The sequence below is a fragment of the Pagrus pagrus genome (genome assembly GCF_965226575.1).
Source record: "Pagrus pagrus genome assembly, chromosome: 5".
NCBI lineage: Eukaryota > Metazoa > Chordata > Actinopteri > Spariformes > Sparidae > Pagrus > Pagrus pagrus.
Genome location: NC_140189.1, coordinates 21,927,159 through 21,947,678, shown reverse-complemented (window position 1 = coordinate 21,947,678; position 20,520 = coordinate 21,927,159). Strand labels below are relative to the sequence as shown.

The following is a 20,520-nucleotide window of genomic DNA, read 5'->3' as shown; positions in this document are numbered from 1 at the left end:
TCACACTCACTCTGGAGCCACAAACGTTTACTCTCCAAAACCTGTACACAGATCTTGGATGTGTATGATCGGTGAAGTTCCCCTTGAATGTAGGTGGTCTTGAGTACCTACTGAAGGTAATGTAGAGTGCACATTATCTTGTGATGATAAACAGGATTGTGTTCGTGAAGGATTTCTCTTTTTATATCTCCCACCTGCCACAGCTCTCCCATGTTCACTTCTTCTCCCTCCCAACCATAAGTATCTGTAACAATACATTTATTGAGTACAATGGGTTCCTGGGAACAGGAAATGAAAATCAAACTGTCAGAGAGTGATTGTCTTCCACTGGCTCTAGAAGATGGAGGGAATTTGAATGGAAAAATTGAATTCGATTTTTTGTTACACCACACATAAAAAAAAATAAACAATTGGGTAAACAGCAGCAATGCTGGAGACAATGCAGTCAGACCGATGCTAATCACTCACAGATTTTCTGGTCGAGTATAAAAAAAAGTCATTCTGGGACATTGTGATTCAGACTCTTGAAGAGATTTTACTCTACATTCGAAAAGGATCCTGGGATTGTGTCCCTGGGTCTGATACCTAGAGACAAAAAAAGCCATCACATCACACACCCCCAGACCAGGACAGTGGCTGGACTTTGTAGAAGAACTATATGACGAGGAAAAACTAAGTCATTATCTAAGGACCAAATGAAGCACCCACGCACAACGCTAGGGAAAATGGACTGCATATGGGATAAAAAGTGGGTCATGTGTCCGGCTGGTGTGAAAAGAACGGATCAAAGCTTGTAAAGAGAGTGCGGTGCCGCCTACACACATATTTTTATTTGATTTCTTTTTCGGGTTTTGTTACAGTTTTGTTCAATGTAAAAGCAAATGAAAGAAAATAAACAGAAAATAAAATTTAAAAAACCCAATCAAACAGGGGGCAGCGTATCACCAGAGTAACCACTAACTGCTGCTAACTGTAGATGTGTTAGCCAGTTAGCTCAGTTAACTGTGGGGAGTGTTGGTGTTTACAAGCTGAACACAAGAGCTCTGGACCTCTGATATTCTTGGTTCTGTCTCCGATGAATCTCGAGTCGTGGTCGAGTTTTTCACCATCCCAGAACAAATGTGGGATGATCCCCGTATCTGTTTTACATCTAGGACACATTTTATAAATACTTTTGGTCTTTGTGAATGACGCTGCATTGCGACAGCTTATGAAAGCGGTCAGTAAGAAAACAAGTGAGCGTGTTTACATAATGATTCCCATTCAGAGTTTGTACAACAGACGCCCAAATCCTTTCCCCACTTGGCTGTGATTGCTCGACGGACATTAGCTGTAACATTTTAAAGGTTTTTATCCACCCTGTAGTAAACAAATACGGTGCCTGACCTGTGGGCACTTAAAGAAACGAGTTGAGGCAGCCTTTAAAAATGGAAAAGTACAACACCATAACTTAATAATCTCATCCCAAAGAGCAGCAGGGACAGAGGGTGTGACACTGTAGTGCTATGGAGGTACCAGATATCTGTGTATCTGTCCAAACTCTCCAGATAGGATTTATGAGAGGATTATCTGTCCCTGTTTTTAAAGTGTGATATCTCTCAATAAAAGGGACAATAAAAGGGACAGATTGATCTAATTTGGGCTGCACATTCATAGAGCTGGAAGCTCGGAGGCTTCAGCCCCGCTTGTTGACGAGGACTTTACAGTGATTTAAAGTGAATTCTGGGTCAGTTCCCCCTCCAACTAAATGAAACCTGGAGATCACAGTTTCTAATTTTTGAAAATAAATGCTGCATTTATCATTTCTGTGCTGTGCCGGCAGCTGGTTGTCAGTTTACGTTAGCGGACTCAATTTTTTAAACTAACGTTAGCTGCTGTTTAGCAAAGCTGAGAGAGGCACTGAGACGAGACTGGACTGTCAATGAAAATCCGGCCCAAGTCCTTCACAAAGAAATCCACAGTCCAGCAGCTTTAAACAACTTCGACAGATCGGATAGAGAGAACTAAATCATCAGCAACGAGAAGACAATTTTCGAAGATTCATAGCTCTGTGAGTTGGGTTTGGGAGTCTACAAACAAATTTTATGTGTGAACTTTTGCCATTTGTTGTAAGAATGTTTTCCAAAGTGGATTAAATGGGGTATTTACATTATGGCTAATTATGTAAGGACTAGGCTGACATACAATGGTTGATTTAAAGCTGATAGGAAAACCTTCAAGTTGACATCAGGACATAAAGTGCACGTATAACTAATTAATCTGATGTTTTTGGTTTTAAAAAAACAGTTGACACAAGATGGTATCTGTACATGTTAGCATGGCACTTGTGTCGCACACTCTGGCTCCATATGCAGTTTCTTTAATCGACGTTTCAACCCTCAGGCCTTCTTCAAGATCAAGGGCTTCTGAACTGATGAACATTAGAAGTAATAAGAGGAAACAACCTTCTCGTCACAACTGGTCATCTCATTATCTGGAGATAACAATGCTTGTTCTCTTGAAATAACAAAATAATTAAACTCGTGATCTTGAGATAACAGCACAAAAAAAAAAATTGCAAACACGGCCTTCGTACAAAACCTTGACCTCGTTGTGGCGCGAGAGGAAAAGACAGTGGATCACAAAAGTCATGTTTTATCCTCTGGAGACCGTGAATGTTTGTACAAGATGGCAATCAATCCAAAAATCAGTCTAAAAAGCGGTAATCGACTTATTGATTTAGCCTTCTAGTTATCCTTTTCTTTAGATTTCAGTCATTACGGATACTTGGATCGGAGGCCAATAAACATACTGTTACATCCTGTGCTGGCCAGTGTGTGCACGAGGGACAGGCGTATTACATAACAGCGTGTCTATACCAGTGTGTGTCGTTGAAGGAGGCCCAGGATGCAAGCAGTATTTTAACAGACCTGATGCACACACACTTCAAACACACTTTGGCTCGTTGCTTCCAATAAGTCCGACTCTTGTGCAACAGAGTGCAGCGGAGCATCACACACCTCACCCAGCGCCATACATTTCCCCCGACAGCCCCCTGCTGGGCAGCCAGATTTTTTTTATTTGTTTGTTTAGTCCAAGAGGAGGAGGAGAAGGAGACGGGGGGAGGAGGAGATGGTGGAGGAAGGGTTTTGAGAGCTTCAGACTTAATCAAGGCTGGGAGCACAGTGGTCAAGCCAGTAAAATGGGAGTACCGGTTCCCGTACAGCTTCTGGGTCAGTACCTCCAGTAAACTGCCCGGTAACAGGTCATCCTGCTTAGGTAACTTCTGTTGGTTTAAGTGAGTGGGTCACATGAAAGAAGAAAGCAACTCAAAGTGGGTCAAAGGTCATGCAAGATCACTTAACGGAGAGCATAATAAGCAAAAGTAAAATATTGTTTCGAGTCTTGATGGGGAGATAGAAGAGCACTTCGACAGATTAGGGTTGTGTGTGCAAGACAAAGTTAGCATATGAGCGTACATGTCTGTGTGATGAATCAGTCTCCAGACAGATGAACCCTCCCACTTGGAGGGATCGTACTACCAACCCCAAAGCAGAGCGGATAAATATTTGTCTTCGGTTGTCTTTGGAATGATCAAATATTATTCCAGCCACTAAATAACTCAGATGTGACGTCAGACTGCATCGACTTTGCTGTCATTTTTAAAAAGACGCTGCAGTGCATCTTTTATTCGACCAGCACAAACATCTTTTCTCTTTGGTCCAAACTCACGTATCTCAAAAACTATCTGACAAAAGGTGTCTCCAGGACCACACTTTGTCACGATCACACACAAACATTAACATCAAATATCAAAAGGTGATTGAAAGGTGATTTAAATATATGTATTTCTTTTCCTCCACCCTTCTTCCATCTTATTTTAGCGCAGTACACCATCAACATTATCCATCTGTTCCTAATACTGCTCTTTCCTCATGTCTATCTCTCTTAGGGGTCTGGCGGGTTTGCGGCGTTGAAGCCGAGACACCGGAGCTAGTATGGCCTCGGCCCAGCGCTCAGTGATTAGCTCATGGTTTTCCTCTCATCGCTTCACTCACTTGGCTCATGTAACATTGACGTGAGCACATGATTGACAGGAAGAAAACTTTCAGCTTTATTTGAGATTTGCGTCAGTCAGGCAACCTACAATCATTCCCCTGTGTGTGTGTGTGTGTGTGTGTGTGTGTGTGTATGCTGCAGACTGTGGTTTAGCTCAAAACTATGCGTCTGTGTTCTTGCAATCAAAATAATCATCAATTCCCGCATAGGTTTGCCTAAATGTCCTTTGACGTAAGCTGTCAGCGTGAGGTCACAAAAAAACGATGTTGTGTGCGCTGCGTGCGCTCACACATACGCACACCTGCGTAGCTGACAGTGTGTCAGTGATGCTTCACATTAATGTGAGTCAATCTGGCTGCTGAGCTCACTGTCATTAATCAGCGGGCAGCAGCGGGGAAGTCTGGCTTTTTCCTGTAACCTACTTTCAAGTGCGGAGACAGAAGAAAAGATGGATAGACAGATGGATGGATGTATAGATGGATAGTGGACTGAGGTTTTGGAGGTGGAGAGGAATGACGAAAGAAATCAGGAAACAGATGGGCACAGGGCGTAATTGTTTACTTGATTGTTTATGACTGCAAGACACAAAGACCAAATTGTTACCTGATCCACATCCAACTCCCCCACCCCTCCTCTTCTCCGTCCTCCGTCTGCTCCTCTTCGTCTCCACTCATTCCTGGAAGGTTCACAGGCGAGTCAGTGACGTGGCCGAGTCGGTTTAAAGGTCTGCAGTTGTCCCACTGCAGGGTTCGGTTCTGGCTGATGTCGGCCAGGTTGATTAGCAGATCTGAAGACTAGCTGTACCCAAGAATGCGTACGTGTGTGTGGGCGTGAGATCACTCGAGGAAATATAGGTTGGCTGCTTCGTTGCGTCACGGCCATGGAAAGTAACCAAAGTTCCTGGAGATTTCACACACACGTACACACCAGGCCTGGTTTAGTCTGAGCTTTGACATGTTGATAAGTTAGCGGCGGCCGTTGAGAGAAACCTCCCTGGTCGCCCATGTGTGTACCAGCTGTGGGAACTGATGACCACACTCCTCTGACACACACACACACACACACACACCCTGACCTGAAGAAAAGGGGTTTCTCGGCTGAGATCACAGCTGGATCTGCCACAGGACAGAACTGAAAGGGGAAGAAAGGACTATTTAAAACCCTTTGATTCCCCGCATGTCCAATCAGTAAATGACCTGCAGAAAACAAAAGCTTCTGTCCAGACGTCTGTTGTCCAGGTTGCGAGTCTGTGAGCAAGCCCTATCCCTCATTTCTCCCTTTTCTACTTTCCTGCCATTATTCAGCAAACCTACACCTCCCTCGTCTGATAGAGCGGTAAGAAAACACACAATGCTGAGTGGTGTATGTTAAGCGAGGCCAATGTGGTGTTGATTACCTTGTCAGCAAAGAGGTTGCCGAGTTTACGCAGCCACTGAAAGGCTAGAGAGAGAAAGATAGAGGGAGAGAGGGACATCGGAGGAGAGGCTGTTAACTGCCTCTCCATACATGGAGAGGTAGGGGGAGAAAAGAGGAGGAGGGGGAGGAGAAAGCGAGAGAGGCAGCAAGAGAAAGCGAGAGAGAAATGTGAGGAGATACAATGAGAGAGAGAAGGGAGGAGGAGGAGAGAAACTTGGAGAGAGAGATAAAGACAGAGGGATAAAGGCTGATAGGGCTGCAGCGGACAGTGGAGCTGTATCCTCTCTGAGAGTTGAGTGACTGTGCTGCAGCTTCTCTCTGACACCGACTGATCCGACACAGGTAGGACTCACACTGACACTCCATTCATTCTCCGCAGCACCACACGCCACCTTTTTTTTCTTCTTTTTTTAACCGTATGACATCCAGTCAGCTTGTTTCTTCATTGGGAAAATGTGGCATTTTTGGAGTAAATGGATGCAGTGGCGGAAGAAGTGTTTTGATCTTTTTCTGAAGGAAAAGTAGCGATTACTCTATTACAAGTGAAAGTTATGCATTTAAAATATTGCCTACTGAAAGTGTATTATTATAAAAGTGTTTTGTAGAATTAGTGCCTACAACATTTAAACGGATAAGTGAGTTAAAGATATGCAGTGGCTGCTTCAGAGTGTAATATGTGATGTTGTTCAGACTGATGCATTAATGTTTAAGCAGCATAGTAAAGGTGCACTGTGTAGTTTTGTGGAAGAAATTTTTATCAGAAGAGGAAAATCTTCGTCAACTGATTTGTTATGCCTAAACAAACTAAATAAACAAACTATCTTCATTTTCATAGCTGAATAAACAAACTGACCTGAAAGGAACAACACAATTTCATAGCGTTTTACCTATATTTACTATATGTGGCGGACCCTGCCACCTTTCTAGCTTCAAACAGTGTTCTGGGGACCGTATTTTCCTCTGAGAACAGCTTGTTTATTCAGTTATGAGTTTGTATTATGACCTCATTAATATTATATATAATTTAAAAAATGTATTACGAGTTATGAGTTTTGATTTCTTGAATGTTGCAGCGGTTCTTGTAAACTTTTGAGGTGTTCAATCTGTAACAATGCATCATGTTCTCAAAAATAACTAGCAACTAGATCTGTCAGTGTTGTGTGTAAAAACTACAGGATTTTATTTGCAGTGAAGCAGAAATACAGAGTAGCATCGGATTGGAAAAGACACAAGTAACGTACACAACATTGTATCTCAAAAGGTATTTTCTAATATATATATTTTTTTGGATCGGCAGTAGCTTCCACAAAGTGGTTGCTCATCCTCAACAAATAGACCACAGATACATAAATAAATGTATAAGTCAATTAACAAAGTTTAAATGGGCAGACTCAAGCAGAGATATCTTTCTGCCATGTTGTTGTTGTCATGCAAGAATAAAAAAAGCTTTTTTGTTGGAACTGCATCTTTCAGAAGGGATGCTTTTTTGCTAGTTTCTTCACCTTCACTAGTGCAGTTTATATACACACCCACTGTCCATCCAACTGTTTTTTTTCTTAAGGCAAACCAAAATCTGCATGCCCTACTCACTTCTCTGTCTCTCTGACTTCTACCCACACTGTCATGATTTCCCCTCCTCCTGCCTGAGAACCAGTCCAGATTCATGCCTGGCTGAGTGTGTCTTTCTGTCTGTCTCTGTGCTTATCCCACAAAGGGAAATGGTGTGCAGATAGGTGCGCATGTGTAAAAAGGCTACTTAATGCATCTTTCTTCTCACTGCTCCTGATCCCAAAAACTAGATGGGGGAAAAAGTGTTTTCTTAGGGAAAACAGCAAATTACATCCCCGCCATCCCCTTGTTAAAAATGAACCTACCTCCCACTGTGTGCACAAATCTGTGCTTGTGCGTGCATACCTGCATATATGAGGCGAGCTGGATGTGTGTATTATCTCTGCATGAGTCGGCTGTAATTGCACAGTGAAGGTGCCCATGGGGCGGCAGCCGCCACATTTGGCTCCGCGCCACATCCCCTCATTTTATTGTGTCTTGTGCCTGACAGAAAAACTGCTGCATGTGTCTATCTACGCTGACTGATGAGAGCGGCGAGAGAGTCGGCGGTGTGAGCGCACATGTGTGTGTAAACTGAGAATAAAGTGTGTGCCTCTGCATGCATTAACAAATACCGCGCAGTCTATTATTATTGCTGCATGTGCTTTCAAGAGCAGACATCAGCTGGTAGCAGCTCTCTGTGTGTGTTGACTGATAAAGTTCAGTGTGTCAGTGTGGAAATTCAAGAAATGTCTCCTTAGTGTGTTATAGTGTCAGTGTGACAAGTTCAGAGGGAAGGTCGAAGGGTCTTCTGAGCTGAAGTGTAGAATGGGGTCATCTGAGTAATCGTTGTTATAGCCAGCAACAGAGTATCTCCACTGTATTTGAGAAACAAATCATTTTGGAGAAAGAGATCATGTTCAGTGTGTGAAATTCACAGTTAAAAATGTTGATCTCTCTTGTCTGGAATGTGTGTGTGTAAAAGAGCCAAAAACAGGTCAATCTTTGCAACAGCCTGTGACAGGACTGACCTCCTTTTGTATACTAAATGGAGCAGACAGGTAGCAGTTAAGATCTCACACTGATGTGAAAAACCTTCAGCTGAGCCTCCATTAACCCGAGCACACAGAGCTTGGTCTCGAGTGTGAAAAACCGCTGATCAGTCTGAAAAATAATACTATCAAGACATTTTTCCAAAAGAAAGTAACTTTTTTGGAAGAGGTTGCGTCGTTCAGCAGCTCGACCTGGAGCTTTATCGGCCTCCTGCAGAGCTGCAAAGTTGCAGCCAGTGAGATGATCAGATGACTGAGCAGTGAGATCAAAGCTGGGCTCTGTGTGTCTCCATACTCGAGGTATTTTTATGGCTGGCTGTTAAATTTTGCAGTGGTTAATATACATTTAATGGAGACAGGGAATTGATAAAACACTGGAGCGACATTCAGTGCACGTCTGCGGTCAGAAAAGTGTCAGAGTTGGAGTTTTGCAGCTATATTGGCAGAGTAATACTATCTGACCTCTGGAAATAAACTTCAGGGACATTGTGCAGCAGGACATGACTCTAATGTGTGTCAATGTGTGTGTGTGTGTGTGTGTGTGTGTGTGTGTGTGTGTGGACTTACCCCAAATTTAACCGTCTGCATTCTGCAGCTGCTTGGAGGTTTAGTTATAGTATAGTAACCCTTAGAAACGTCACACAAGGCTGCAGCCACAAAACATCATTGTCCCTCTGTGTAACACACAAAGAGAAAAATCAATGTTATAAACTGTCAACTCAAAGCTAAAACATCTGTTGTTATTTAACAGGAAATAACATCAATTATTTTTCAGTGCACTTTCAATGCGGTAAACTTGCCAAAAGTGTCAAATTGGACACATCACATCTATAATTTGTTTTTACCAGCCACGGCAGCAACGGCTGGTAGTGTTTTCACCTCATGAGTGTGAGTATGCGTGCGAGTGTGTGGGTGGATGTCATCCTGGTAACACCTATTGTAGCGGGAACAACCAAAGAAGTGGTTTTGAGCACTTTGCCAGATGTTTATATGTCTGTGGACAGATTTCGTCACAATCGTGCCAAAGATGCAGTCACTAAACTTTAAAACAATAAAACTGCGTCATCCCCGTTCTGTACTTCTTTTGGTGGTTTCCGGTTTTGTCAGGGCTGATATTCAGCATCTTTCAGATCATCAGTATCGGCAGTTTTTGTAATAGATTAATTAAAAAAAATCCCTCCTTTGGCTCCGATGCAGCATTCTCTCTCTGTCTATAGTCACTCCTCTGTGGTCCCAACAACACTATCTGACTGGTCAACCATCACGAGAAGTAGCCTGTTAACACTGAATAATCTGAATCTTCAAAATAAATAGAAGCTGAAGTTGTCAAATAAATGTAGAAAAAGCAGAAAATGGAAACACTACCGAAATTTGTGGCAGTACAGAACCAAAGTAAATTGCACCAAGTTACAGTCCATCGCTGGTTATTCTACATTTCGACACTAAGGTTTTCATTTTTACTGCAAATGTTTTTATTGTTTCTAAATATCTGTTATCGGTCCTGAAAAAACAATATTGGTCAATCCCTATTTCAAAGCTCACCTTTTGAATGCAGCCTTACAAACTGAGAACATTAGTATAATGTGCACACAGACTCGCACACACATAACAAAATAAGTATTTGTCAGGCTGCTGTTTTAATTCTGCTCCATCTGAAATTTACATTCACACTGATTTACATTCATCCCCCAGAGCATCATAAAAAATAAAAAAATAAAGTCCACCTTATCCCAACACCATAAGGTTGAAAACTGTAGCAATTATCACTCACGTGGCCTCCTCCGCTCTCCTCACAGTCTGACTCAGCAGCTGGTGGTCAGTGGATGGTCAGTCGGTGAGGTCAGTAGAGCAGCAGAGCAGACAGGATTTGCATCTGTCCTCGTAGATGTCATCTGTGTTGTTTTATTTTAGGCCTGCCTCTGTGGCAGACATTAACGTGACAGCTATGAATGTTAACCGTTTTGCCGTGTAGCCACAGATTGGCTGTGGACCCACACACACTGACTGGGCTTACAGGGGGATGGGAGGATAATTTTAAATCGAAGGCTCCGGGGGCCGATGAGTTCAATGAGCTTTGTTCCTAGATAAAACGTATGTGTTGTGATATGAGGGCCGGGACGTGAAACTTCCCGTTGTACTGATTTTCCAGGATTGCCTGGGTTTGGTTTCCTAAAAGTTCATGTTAAAGGGACAGTTCATCCCGTAATCAAAATCAAATGTTTTTTCCTTGTACCTGTTCTGCTGCCGAATTTTGGAGATATCAGCTTTAGAGATGTCCACCTTCACTCTAATGTAAAAGGACTAGATGGCCAATAAAATACACTTTAAAAACTCAACAGCAGTGTCTCTTTCCAGAAATCATGACAGGATTACTCAGACATCTATGACCGAAATATTTCCAAATTTAGCAGCTCACACCAAAGCACTCTAGATAGAAAAATGTGTTTTTTATTTTGGGGTGAACTGTTCCTTTAAGATCCTTTCATGTGCTCGCTGTTGGACTAAACATAACGTGCTGAAGTCCTTCTAAGAGCCCCACGTCTAATGAGTTCAATACAACAGGAGCAGCAGCATCATTACCTGTGTTTGTGCTGGGAACCCAATCATGTGCAAACCTGATACATCTACCACGGGTGAGGAAAACTTAAACAACCATTTTTCATTTCTCCATTTCTTTCAGATGATGTCATCGGAGCACCTGACCTGCGGTTGGCTGCAGCAGCTACTCGTTGTGCTTCTCAAGCTTTGCCTCTCTTTTGCTGGACCTTTGCGACCGCTCAGTGCGACAGAATGCACAGCCAAGGGTCCTGCTTCCTACATACTGGTCTTTACGGGTCACTGGAGCCCGCAGGCCTTCCCCAAGCAGTATCCACTGTTCCGGCCTCCTGCACAGTGGTCCAAACTCATAGGTGAGAAAGCTGCAAAACAGGTTATTGGAAAACCAGCAATTACTGATGGAAAATTTGACCTCTTAAGTCTGATAATCCGTTGGATTTCGACTACTATTTCAGGCTTGAAGCAGCACAGAGAGTTAAGGGTTATTAGCTCACCTCCCTTAGTCAAAATGATGACCACATAGAGATGAAGGGACACTGAGCTCCACCTAAAGCAGATCCTCATTGACACAGACACATACGCAGGGATGAAAGATGTTAATGAGCAAAGCAGCGAGACACAGAGAGCAAAAAGACAGTCTAAATGCTACCAGATGGTGGTTATTTCTAACTTCTGTCCGGCCGTATCTTTAATATTTCTCTATTTCTTCAACCCGATCCTACCCTCCTTCCCACATATCCGCTGGTTTACCACAGTGTTGGCGGTAAACACTGAAGGGGGGGGTTCGGAGATGGTGAAGGTGGGTGATGATAGCTGGGGTCAGACCGCTTAGCCCAGAGCCAGGAGGAGAATAAGAAGAAGCGATTCAGGCCCCTCTGTTCTCCTCTTTTTTTCCGAGCCACGGAGAATGGGATGGATGGCAGATGTTTGTACATGTGTGTGCATGCATGTGTGTATGTGTGTGTTAGACGCATCACTGTCTGTGGCTTTGTCTGGTTTCCAGCTCTGTCACTGGTGCCCTGCTGCCCTGCCAGAGGGTGATGGCCTACTTACTCCATATAGAGAGAGGCACCGGAGATCGTGACACACCCATAATGGTTTTAATGTCCTTGGGCACCGGTGAACAGGGTGTGTTGGAGAAATGTATGATCATAGAGGAATATTTGATTCTGTGTCTCATAACATTTTTTAATTCATACGTTGCTATGGTTACTCACTGTCCTACACAATTGGCATACTTCTGTGAGCAGACTTTAGGAAGTCTGGATTCTCTTTGAGGCTCATCTTATCTGTGCCTCCAGACACCCAAAGTCAACGTTAGATATGGGTACTGATGGAGGCCTCTGTCCGTACCTTGTGTCGCATATTTGTGAAAGCTTACGGATGTGGATGAACCACCAGAAATATTGTTAATATTAGTGAAGAGAATTCCCTGTCCTGACCTCTTTTTGACCAAAGCGAACCAAGTGCTGGTTCTGGGCTGGTGCTAGATTAAGCTGGTTCAGAGTTGGTTCAACCTGGTTCAACCCATCCAGGATTGAACCTGTGAACCTTTTCAGAACTGTTTGGCTTTAACACAGACATGAGAGCCACCGTACAGTCACATCATTTGGTCACTGTATACGTCTCCATGTGTACATGCTGTACAAAGACCTCCTCTGTGGACAGATCTGTGTTTGAATTAAACTCGTGCATTTAAGTAAGAATAACTGAGGCAGTCTATTCTTTTCTTAGTCAGGGTGAAGACTGACACTAAGCACAAGTTTTCCACATCAGGGGACAGGGAATGGTCTTTGTCCCAAAAGAAAGAAAACACAAGGGCCTCAGTGGGCTGGTAGGGGACAAAAGTTGGAAATTGATTTTGTCGTAGCACAAAGAAAAGCATAACCTGTCGAGGGGTTTGGGGGCCTGTGATGGTTTTGTGTTATTGTGGAGACCCGGGGGTGAGGGACCAAGGACGCTGCCAGATGAAGAGGGAATGGAGTTTGTCTTGGCCGAAGAAAAAACACGAGCAATTTAGTGAGGGCGGGAAGTGGGCTTTAACGTCTTGGTGGGGCTTAAACGTGATGTGTTATTGAGTTTCAAGGTCTTGACGCTTGTGGGAAATTTGTTAGGATGGAAATGCAATTAGGTGCGTAACTAATGGCAGTTTGGGGAGAAACAAGATAGTGTGTGAAGTGTGCTGGGCAGGTTGTGTGTGTGGCTCCGTGCGGTGTGTGTGTTAAACACATGTGTCAAGAGTGTTTAAGTATAAATGAGCGGGTGTGTATGCGCGCCTGTATGCAGCTCTGAAAAGTGAGGTAAGGCAGAACCATCAGAGCATTTGTCAGCGTGTTTCTGGCTAACCTTACTCTGCCCTTAAAACCACTGGCCCGGGCCAGTGGCTCTGTGGGTTTCAATATGGAGCTCCAGAACCTGCGGTAGAAACAGTTTAACCTAAATCAGTCTCTTTATTCTCAACAGATTTCAAAGATAACCAGGACTTAATATGAGAATGTGAATAAAATGGTTCTGTCGGCTCGAAGAGACTGAAAAAGTATCAATATCAGTTTTAAAAAATGTTTAAAAGAGTTTTTTTGCCCTCCATCTGGCTGCTGACTCCGAGCTCCTGACCTATCTACTGGCAGCTTCAGCCGGTGCTGTGGTTTTATCAGTGATAGATCGAGAAAGGACGTAACTATAACCGTACAATAATGCCAAAGACATGCATGTTGGCAATTCCTTCAGAATTATCTGTTTAATTGCAGGAAGTAGGAGGCAACCATAGACATACATACAGGCTCCATGGTGGAAATGATCTCACCGTCTGGCTGAGGCTCTGTGGTGTTTCATTGACGTTGATATGCATTCCAGCGAATAAGCATCTTACTCCTGTCTTCTCCGCTTTCTTGTGTTTCTTTTCTCTCTTTAGCGGTCAGCCATAATCGGCATTTTCGGCTCTGGGAGGAGGGCGCTCCAGCCAGTGCAGGCGTGCAGAGCTTCGCTGAAGTCGGGGTGACGGTGGAACTGATGAAGGCGGCCAAGGAGGCCAGGAAGAGACGCACGGTCGGCGCCATGTACCGAACGGCCGGCATCCCTAACGGCATCGGGCACAGCTCCACCGAGTTGCTCATGCAGCCCCGGAGCTCACTGGTAGGCACGAATAAAACTTAAGTAGAAGCAATGGTCATTCACAAAAGCACACAGACATGCTCAGACACAGTAAGTCACACAAACCGTCTAAATCTATTCAGTCATCTGGTGACCCGGGCTTCCACATAACGTCGGCCATCCGCTCTGACCAAACACTTCACCACTTCTTTCCACTATCCAATCAGACTATGTTTAGCCCGAGTGCTGAAGCCCTGCAGCCACAAACGCCCACATCCATCCTGCGCGGTCTGCACTCTGTCTGCCGCCTGTCCCACTGAACTCTGTGAGCTCAGGATGAAGTTTGGTAAAAGGAGTAGTACTGCTGGCACTTTAGGAAACATGTTTATTCACTCTCTTGCCAAGATCTAAATGAGAAGCTCGTTACCACTGTCATGTCTGCACGGTCAATATGAAGCTACGGCTAGCAGCCTGTTAGCTTAGCTTAGCATAAAAGCTGGAAACAGGGAGAAACAGTTAGCCTGGCCCAAATCAGCCTACCAGCACCTGTTAATCTCACTAATGAACACATAATATGGGGGTTTATGTGCTGGACTATCTCTTGAAGCCTTGTTGTCATCCCCCCTGACATAACTATAACCCCCTAGAGCTGGGAAATACATCAATATATCTTTATCGTGATATGAGACTATATATCGTCTGGGATTTTGTATATCATTAGCCTGGTCTGTTTGGTGGTAAGTGTCACTGATGCTGGAATTGGTAGCTTTCCCTTTTCCGCCACTGCTGGGCTACGTACCAGGACAGGGGGATCCTGCTCTCGGCACCTTGCCACGGACAAGACTGACTCTTTATAAAGTTCTGTGTCCTTTACTGCACAAGTCTATAACAGTGATTACTGTTGTAATACAGAGCTATTTAACACTCATTTTAATAACACTTACATCAGCTTTAAGGGTAAAAGTAAAGAATAGGTTCAAATCTTAATATTATATTCTCACATGCTCATATGCACAGAGAGTTACTGGTTGCTGTAATCATTCTTCCTTACCATACCAGCCCTGAGGTGACCCCTTCCTTTTGTGATAAACTGCATTCTGACATTCAGCCGAAGCTAATACGAGGCTTCAGCAGTCTGAGTTAGCCAAATCAAGTGGGTATTTTTAGTGCAAAATTCCCTCTTTGTGCTACTATCCTTTGGGATCTATCCCTATTTGGCACTAAAACAACTAACCCCATTTGATCTGGTGAACTCAGACTGTTGAAGCCCCGTATTGCCCCACTTTTGAGGTAAAAAAAAAAAAAAAAAAAGGCTGATAAATGTGGGCCAGAAGCTAAATCTCCAACTAGGGTACAACATTGCTTATCACTGGACTACAGGGTACCGCTGCTGTTGAATAATAAGTGAGTTTGGGAGCGGAGGGTCATGGTTGTTTTGTTTTTTCTTTGAGGCTTGTGCTAAATTTGGGCCTGGGGCGTAATCAAAGGCAAAGGATTTAAGGTAGGAATGAGGTACGGCGCTGTGGAAAAATGTGTCATACGACTGAAACAGTTACACCTTGAAATAAAGCATTCCTTTATGTGTAAAGCATATGTAGCTGATGAGTGAGAGAGGAAGAGGTGAAGAGGAAGGGCAGACATTTTACTGGAGTTTTTAGAAATAGGTGTGTGCCTGCCTGAGAGACTGGTGACCTACATTTGTTTATTGGTTATTCCACTGCCTGAACCCGAGGGCCCTTATAAATCATAAACAACCCTGTCAGAGGGCATCTTCGGTAAGTACTTGTCATGGACAGCAGATTAACAGCTCGTCATCTAGGTACAAGATGTCTGTGGCGGCTTTAAAATGGGCCCGTCTGTTTTTAGCACAGTCTGACTCGTGTGTTTGTGTCTGACATGACAAAGACGGACAGAATGTGGTGAATCTTAATCTCAAAGTCGTGCCTTTCTCTCTCTCTCTCTCGCACACTTGTATACAAATCCCATCGCTTTTATCCTCCCCACAAATCAAAAAGAATCATACGCAATGCCCCAAAAATCCCAAACACAGATGATTTTCATCTCCGTATTCATGAGCCGACTGCTTTTGCTGTTCAGGATCCAAACAGACAAATAAATCCAAATAAGCACAATTCAGGATCCAAGTGGCATTACTCGTAAAGATTCAGTATTTTCTGAGATCAGTGGCACTACAGAAAGTACGGTTCCTGGGCATAAAGGTGCAGAAGTTCCATGTTTTCTAGGACAACTCGTTTTCTCTGGGGCTCAGCGGAAGATTTGCTGTGATGGAGAAAAAATTTAGAGGGATAACAGGAGCTTTGAGCAACTCTCTGTGCTCTAGATATACTTCCTGGCCAGCATATTGCAAACCAGCACTGACTGATCAAGCCAGTGGTGAGGGAAGGATACCCCAGTGTAGACATCCCTAATGACTGACCCGATGGATGCAGCAGGATGGGGCTTCATGGAAAAAACGCTGTTTGAGAGGAGGCTAAAAAGGACGAGAGGAGGGATGAAAGAAGGAAGGAATGAAGGAGGGGATCAGAGGAGGTTTCTAAAAAGCTACAGACCTGCTTCTGATTCAGTTTCTCAGTGTCTTGCTGTGTGTCACATTCAAGAAAACAAGTCAAGATAGGGGGCAGGTAGTGTCAGCTGACACTACCTGCCCCCTATCCCGCGTGGTCTGTTCTACCTGGTGCACTGGTTTGAAGTCCATTCCAGCACTACTCCATCCAAAACCCACCGCGGCCCTCGAATATCAGGCCACAAGTGCGGAGGCGTTTTCAAATGTGCTGTTTTCTGGGCGTCTGCCACCTCAGCGTGTGCTGACCCCATGCAGGCCACTTCCTGTATGAGGTCACCAGCTCTGAGGAAACATCCATCACACGGGAGACAGTCTAACCCTGCACAGGAAACTGAGTGGGTGCATGCATGTACACATGCATTCCCCAGTTAATGCATTTATAAATGACAAAGTTTATAAATCCTGACATCAACAGTGTGTGTGTGTATAACTTCATATCTTTCTATCATTCCTTTAACTTAACTCGACACACAGTATATATAAACAGACAACAGTACTTTGGAGGGGTAATCAACTTTCTTAAGACCAATTGATTGTGTTACAGTTACCTTCTTAGTCTTCCAGCCATAAACCAAAGTATTGGACAAAAATGTTGACCTGAGGATGGTGCATGGTAAAAAGTTAAGGGATCACAGAGTTGTTACAATTCATTTGAGTTAGTTTGAACTAACCGTATTCCCTCTCCATTTTCTGACCCACAGTTGTCCCTGCTGGTGAAAATGATCCCCAGCCCTGACTGGTTCGTCGGTGTGGACAGCCTGAACCTTTGCGAGGGCGCGCAGTGGAAACAGGAAGTGACCATTGACCTCCAGCCTTATGATTCGGGGACAGACAGCGGATTCACTTTCTCCTCTCCCAACTTCCCCACCAGCCCACCTGAAAACATCACAAAGGTGAACTATAATATCCTCAAGAAAGAAGATAATTTGTTTGCACATTTACTCATTACTTTAGTCATTTGTGCGTTTATTCCGAAGACAAAGCAAGGTGGATGGCCCTCGTCTTCTTAAAATAGGTTTGCAGCGTGGCTCATTTGGGGCATCATTCCTAGCTGTCTTCACTGAAATGATTACTTGGCGGCACTCGTGTCTGACCTGAAATGATTAGAGTAAAAAAAGGGCCTCTCTTACATAATACACCATCTATCCATTCCCAGCATATGTTTTAAAGTGGGCTATTGTGCTCTTGAACTTTTGCTGAGAATCCGCTGGCTCTCTTGATGAATTATGCCTCACTGCTCTTTGCCGACTTCAGATCACATCTCAGATGCCAAACCATCCAGCCAACTCCTTCTACTATCCACGCTTAAAGGAGCTTCCACCCATCGCCAGCATAAAGATCACTCGACAGACCAGATCGCCTGACCGCCAGGCCCCAATGTCCAATCATATCCTCCCGAACTCTATCAGCCCCCAGCGTTTCTCAGGTAAAACCACAGCATCACATGTGCCCCAAATATTTTACCTGCAAAGGGTCAAAATGAGCAATACTATTGGATTAATTTGTATCCCATGAAAGTAGATGCTAACAGAAACAGCCCTTGTTTCTGCAGATTCTGTTTTTCTTTACTCTCACATGCTGTATATGTCTGACAACTCTTTTCCCTCTATTCAGCGACACCACTGGACTGTGAAGTGTCTCTCTGGTCATCCTGGGGTTTGTGTCTAGGTCCATGCTCCAGAGGCGGTGTCCGCCACCGCACACGTTACATCCTCTTGCGGCCGGCGAATGCTGGCGTCCCGTGCCCTGAGCTGGAGGAACAGGCTGAATGTGTGCCACACAGCTGTATGAGAGTCCAGTAACCTGCAAGGAGCACACAAGCACAGATACTAGGGTTTGGCAACAACTGCCAAACTGGCATATGACGATTTCCACAGTGAAACATCATGATGAACGATGACATTGTTGTTTGGGGGTGGGGTGGGGGGTTAGTAACATGTGTTTCTGAATTTGAGGCAGTGTGTCCCCTCAGTGTTGCCGTAAGGCAACAGTCACAGCTGTTTCCCACTGCCGCTCTGACGGCACCCACCAAATGCTCACCAAGCAGAGAAAACTGTCTTCAGTCACCCCCGACATACATCCCTGTGTCGGGTTAAAAAGCGTCTTTGTGTCTCGGCACCACGTGTCCATAATATAGCTCTGTTCAGCCTCAGAAGCTTGAAACAAAGTTAGCCGGCTAGCTATATTGAGGAGGCTAAGCAAATGTGAATAACAACTGCACGGTTGAAAGAAACACACTAACAGCGGTCTGTAGACAAGCAACAACGCTGCCACAAATGAGTGTCTTGGGTTTGCCTCAATGAGCTGGTTTAATCAGACAATAACAAACGGGACATGGAGATGTAATGTTAGTGAACTGAACAGCAACAAACTTCTCTTCACTTTCTGACCCACATATCACAAACTTCCGCCTTACGGCTACTCTGAGGGGACACACAACGTTACTGTGTTCTCTGGTGGGACACCTTTTAAATCACAATGTTACGATGGTTGGAGCTCAGCAGTTGATGTCAGCCATCTGTGATGAACGATGGCATTGTTCATCAGCCAAACCCTAACAGATACTGCCAGTATTCAACACTGGGACTCTCATGTTATTACTGCTGGACTGAAAAATGTTGCTGCATCTTGAGCATTTCCTCGATAATACAAAGGATTTGTGTGTTTGTGGAAATTTAAGACTTGCTGGACTACCTGTGCAGCCCGCTTTTATAAGAGTGTGCACTCCTCTGGGTGTATTTTAATACCAATAAAGGGAAATGAAAGTCTGATTGCAGCAGGGTGTTGGACAGTTTGAGATCACACTTTGAATGTGTTCAGATAAAAAGTGACTTTTATAAATTGTCATCGATGCAGGATAGAAAAACTGTCCCCTCAAACACCTGTATGAGACTTGTTATGATTATCAACAACATACGCTGATAGTGGCCGACCAGAATAACAAATCTTCAACACACTCTCACATCTATGCACACACACATTCTGCACACAAAAGTCCTTGCACATACTGCATACTTTTACAGGCACGGAGGCATTAGTTTACATAGGTAACCTATACATGCTTGGCACATACGGCTCTTTCAAAATAACCTCACACCCCGATTTATAAATATCACCTTTCACGAGAAACACCTAATGGCTGACTTGAGGCCAAGAGCCGTCCGGAAGAGGCTGGCCTATTTTATAATAAGATGCAGGTTTTTATAGAAATGAAAATATTTGTATTATTATCTCTTTTGATATTTTTAATGTTGAGATTTTGTATATACTGTATGATGTTCCTTATCTTGTATAACTCATGAATAAATTTGGAGGTGTGTTTTTCAAAAAGAAAACGTCTGTGTTACTCTGATCCGCTGCACGGCGTTTCATTTGGAAAGTGTTATTATGTAAAAGCATTGTCTATATTTAAAACTGAGACCAAACAACATTCTTGATTTGCACAGTTCCAGTAATACATGATGAAGTCAACTTATTTGTGTATGCCAGAGCATAATTTCACCAGTATTGACACAGCGTTATTTGTGTCCAAAGGACTCATGGACCAAATGCAAAAATACACAGCCATAAATATCACAGTATGAAAAGGTTATGATGCTTTATATTCCCCAAAATAGAAGTCACACTTCTACATATTTATAGATTAAAGTTAGATGATTCCACTTTGTCTCTCTATCCTAAACTTTGATGACTCGCTGCTTCATAGCTCCCAGGCTACTTTCTTTGTGGTGTCTGGATGAATGTAAATATCCACTTTTTTACTGATAGGAATCACAAATATTCACTTCGACAGAACATCCACTGAATCACTGACCCTCCACATCACTGCAATGAAGAGTTAGTGGCAGTGTAGCACCTTCTAGTGGGCACAATCAAAAACAACAGTGCTACTATTACTGTTACTATTATTAGAGAAAATAACATGAATAATGAAAGAAAATATAAATTACATTTGCAAGCACTAAATTTAAAAAAAAAAGACAGGCACCTAAGGTGCTCAATGACATGGTGAAGCCTCATTCTTGAAAACTCTTAATCGGCCTTTAGTAATAGTCTGCTCTGTTCAAGAGGTCAATATGAGAAACTCCTAACCCCTACAATTCAAACTGACATGAAAATTATGATTAAAATGGAAATACAATGAATAATAAAGGGTACCTTTATGGCAGTTTGTATTTTCTGTTTATTGGTTGTGTTTTGTATAACTGCATGTGTAATTGTATTTGCCCTGTTTAG

At 43.5% G+C, this 20,520-nt stretch overlaps 1 protein-coding gene across 1 annotated transcript; it reads left to right on the top strand.

Annotated features, from left to right (window-relative positions):
- The first annotated feature begins 5,560 nt into the window (after nucleotides 1-5,560).
- On the top strand, nucleotides 5,561-19,604 carry spon2a (spondin 2a, extracellular matrix protein). Its single transcript, XM_084353900.1, has 6 exons — nucleotides 5,561-5,796; nucleotides 10,735-10,963; nucleotides 13,522-13,742; nucleotides 16,986-17,177; nucleotides 17,539-17,710; nucleotides 17,899-19,604. Exons 2-6 carry the CDS (start codon nucleotides 10,735-10,737, stop codon nucleotides 18,084-18,086), a joined length of 1,002 nt encoding a protein of 333 aa, XP_084210026.1. The 5' UTR covers nucleotides 5,561-5,796; the 3' UTR covers nucleotides 18,087-19,604.
- Nucleotides 19,605-20,520: the final 916 nt, after the last annotated feature.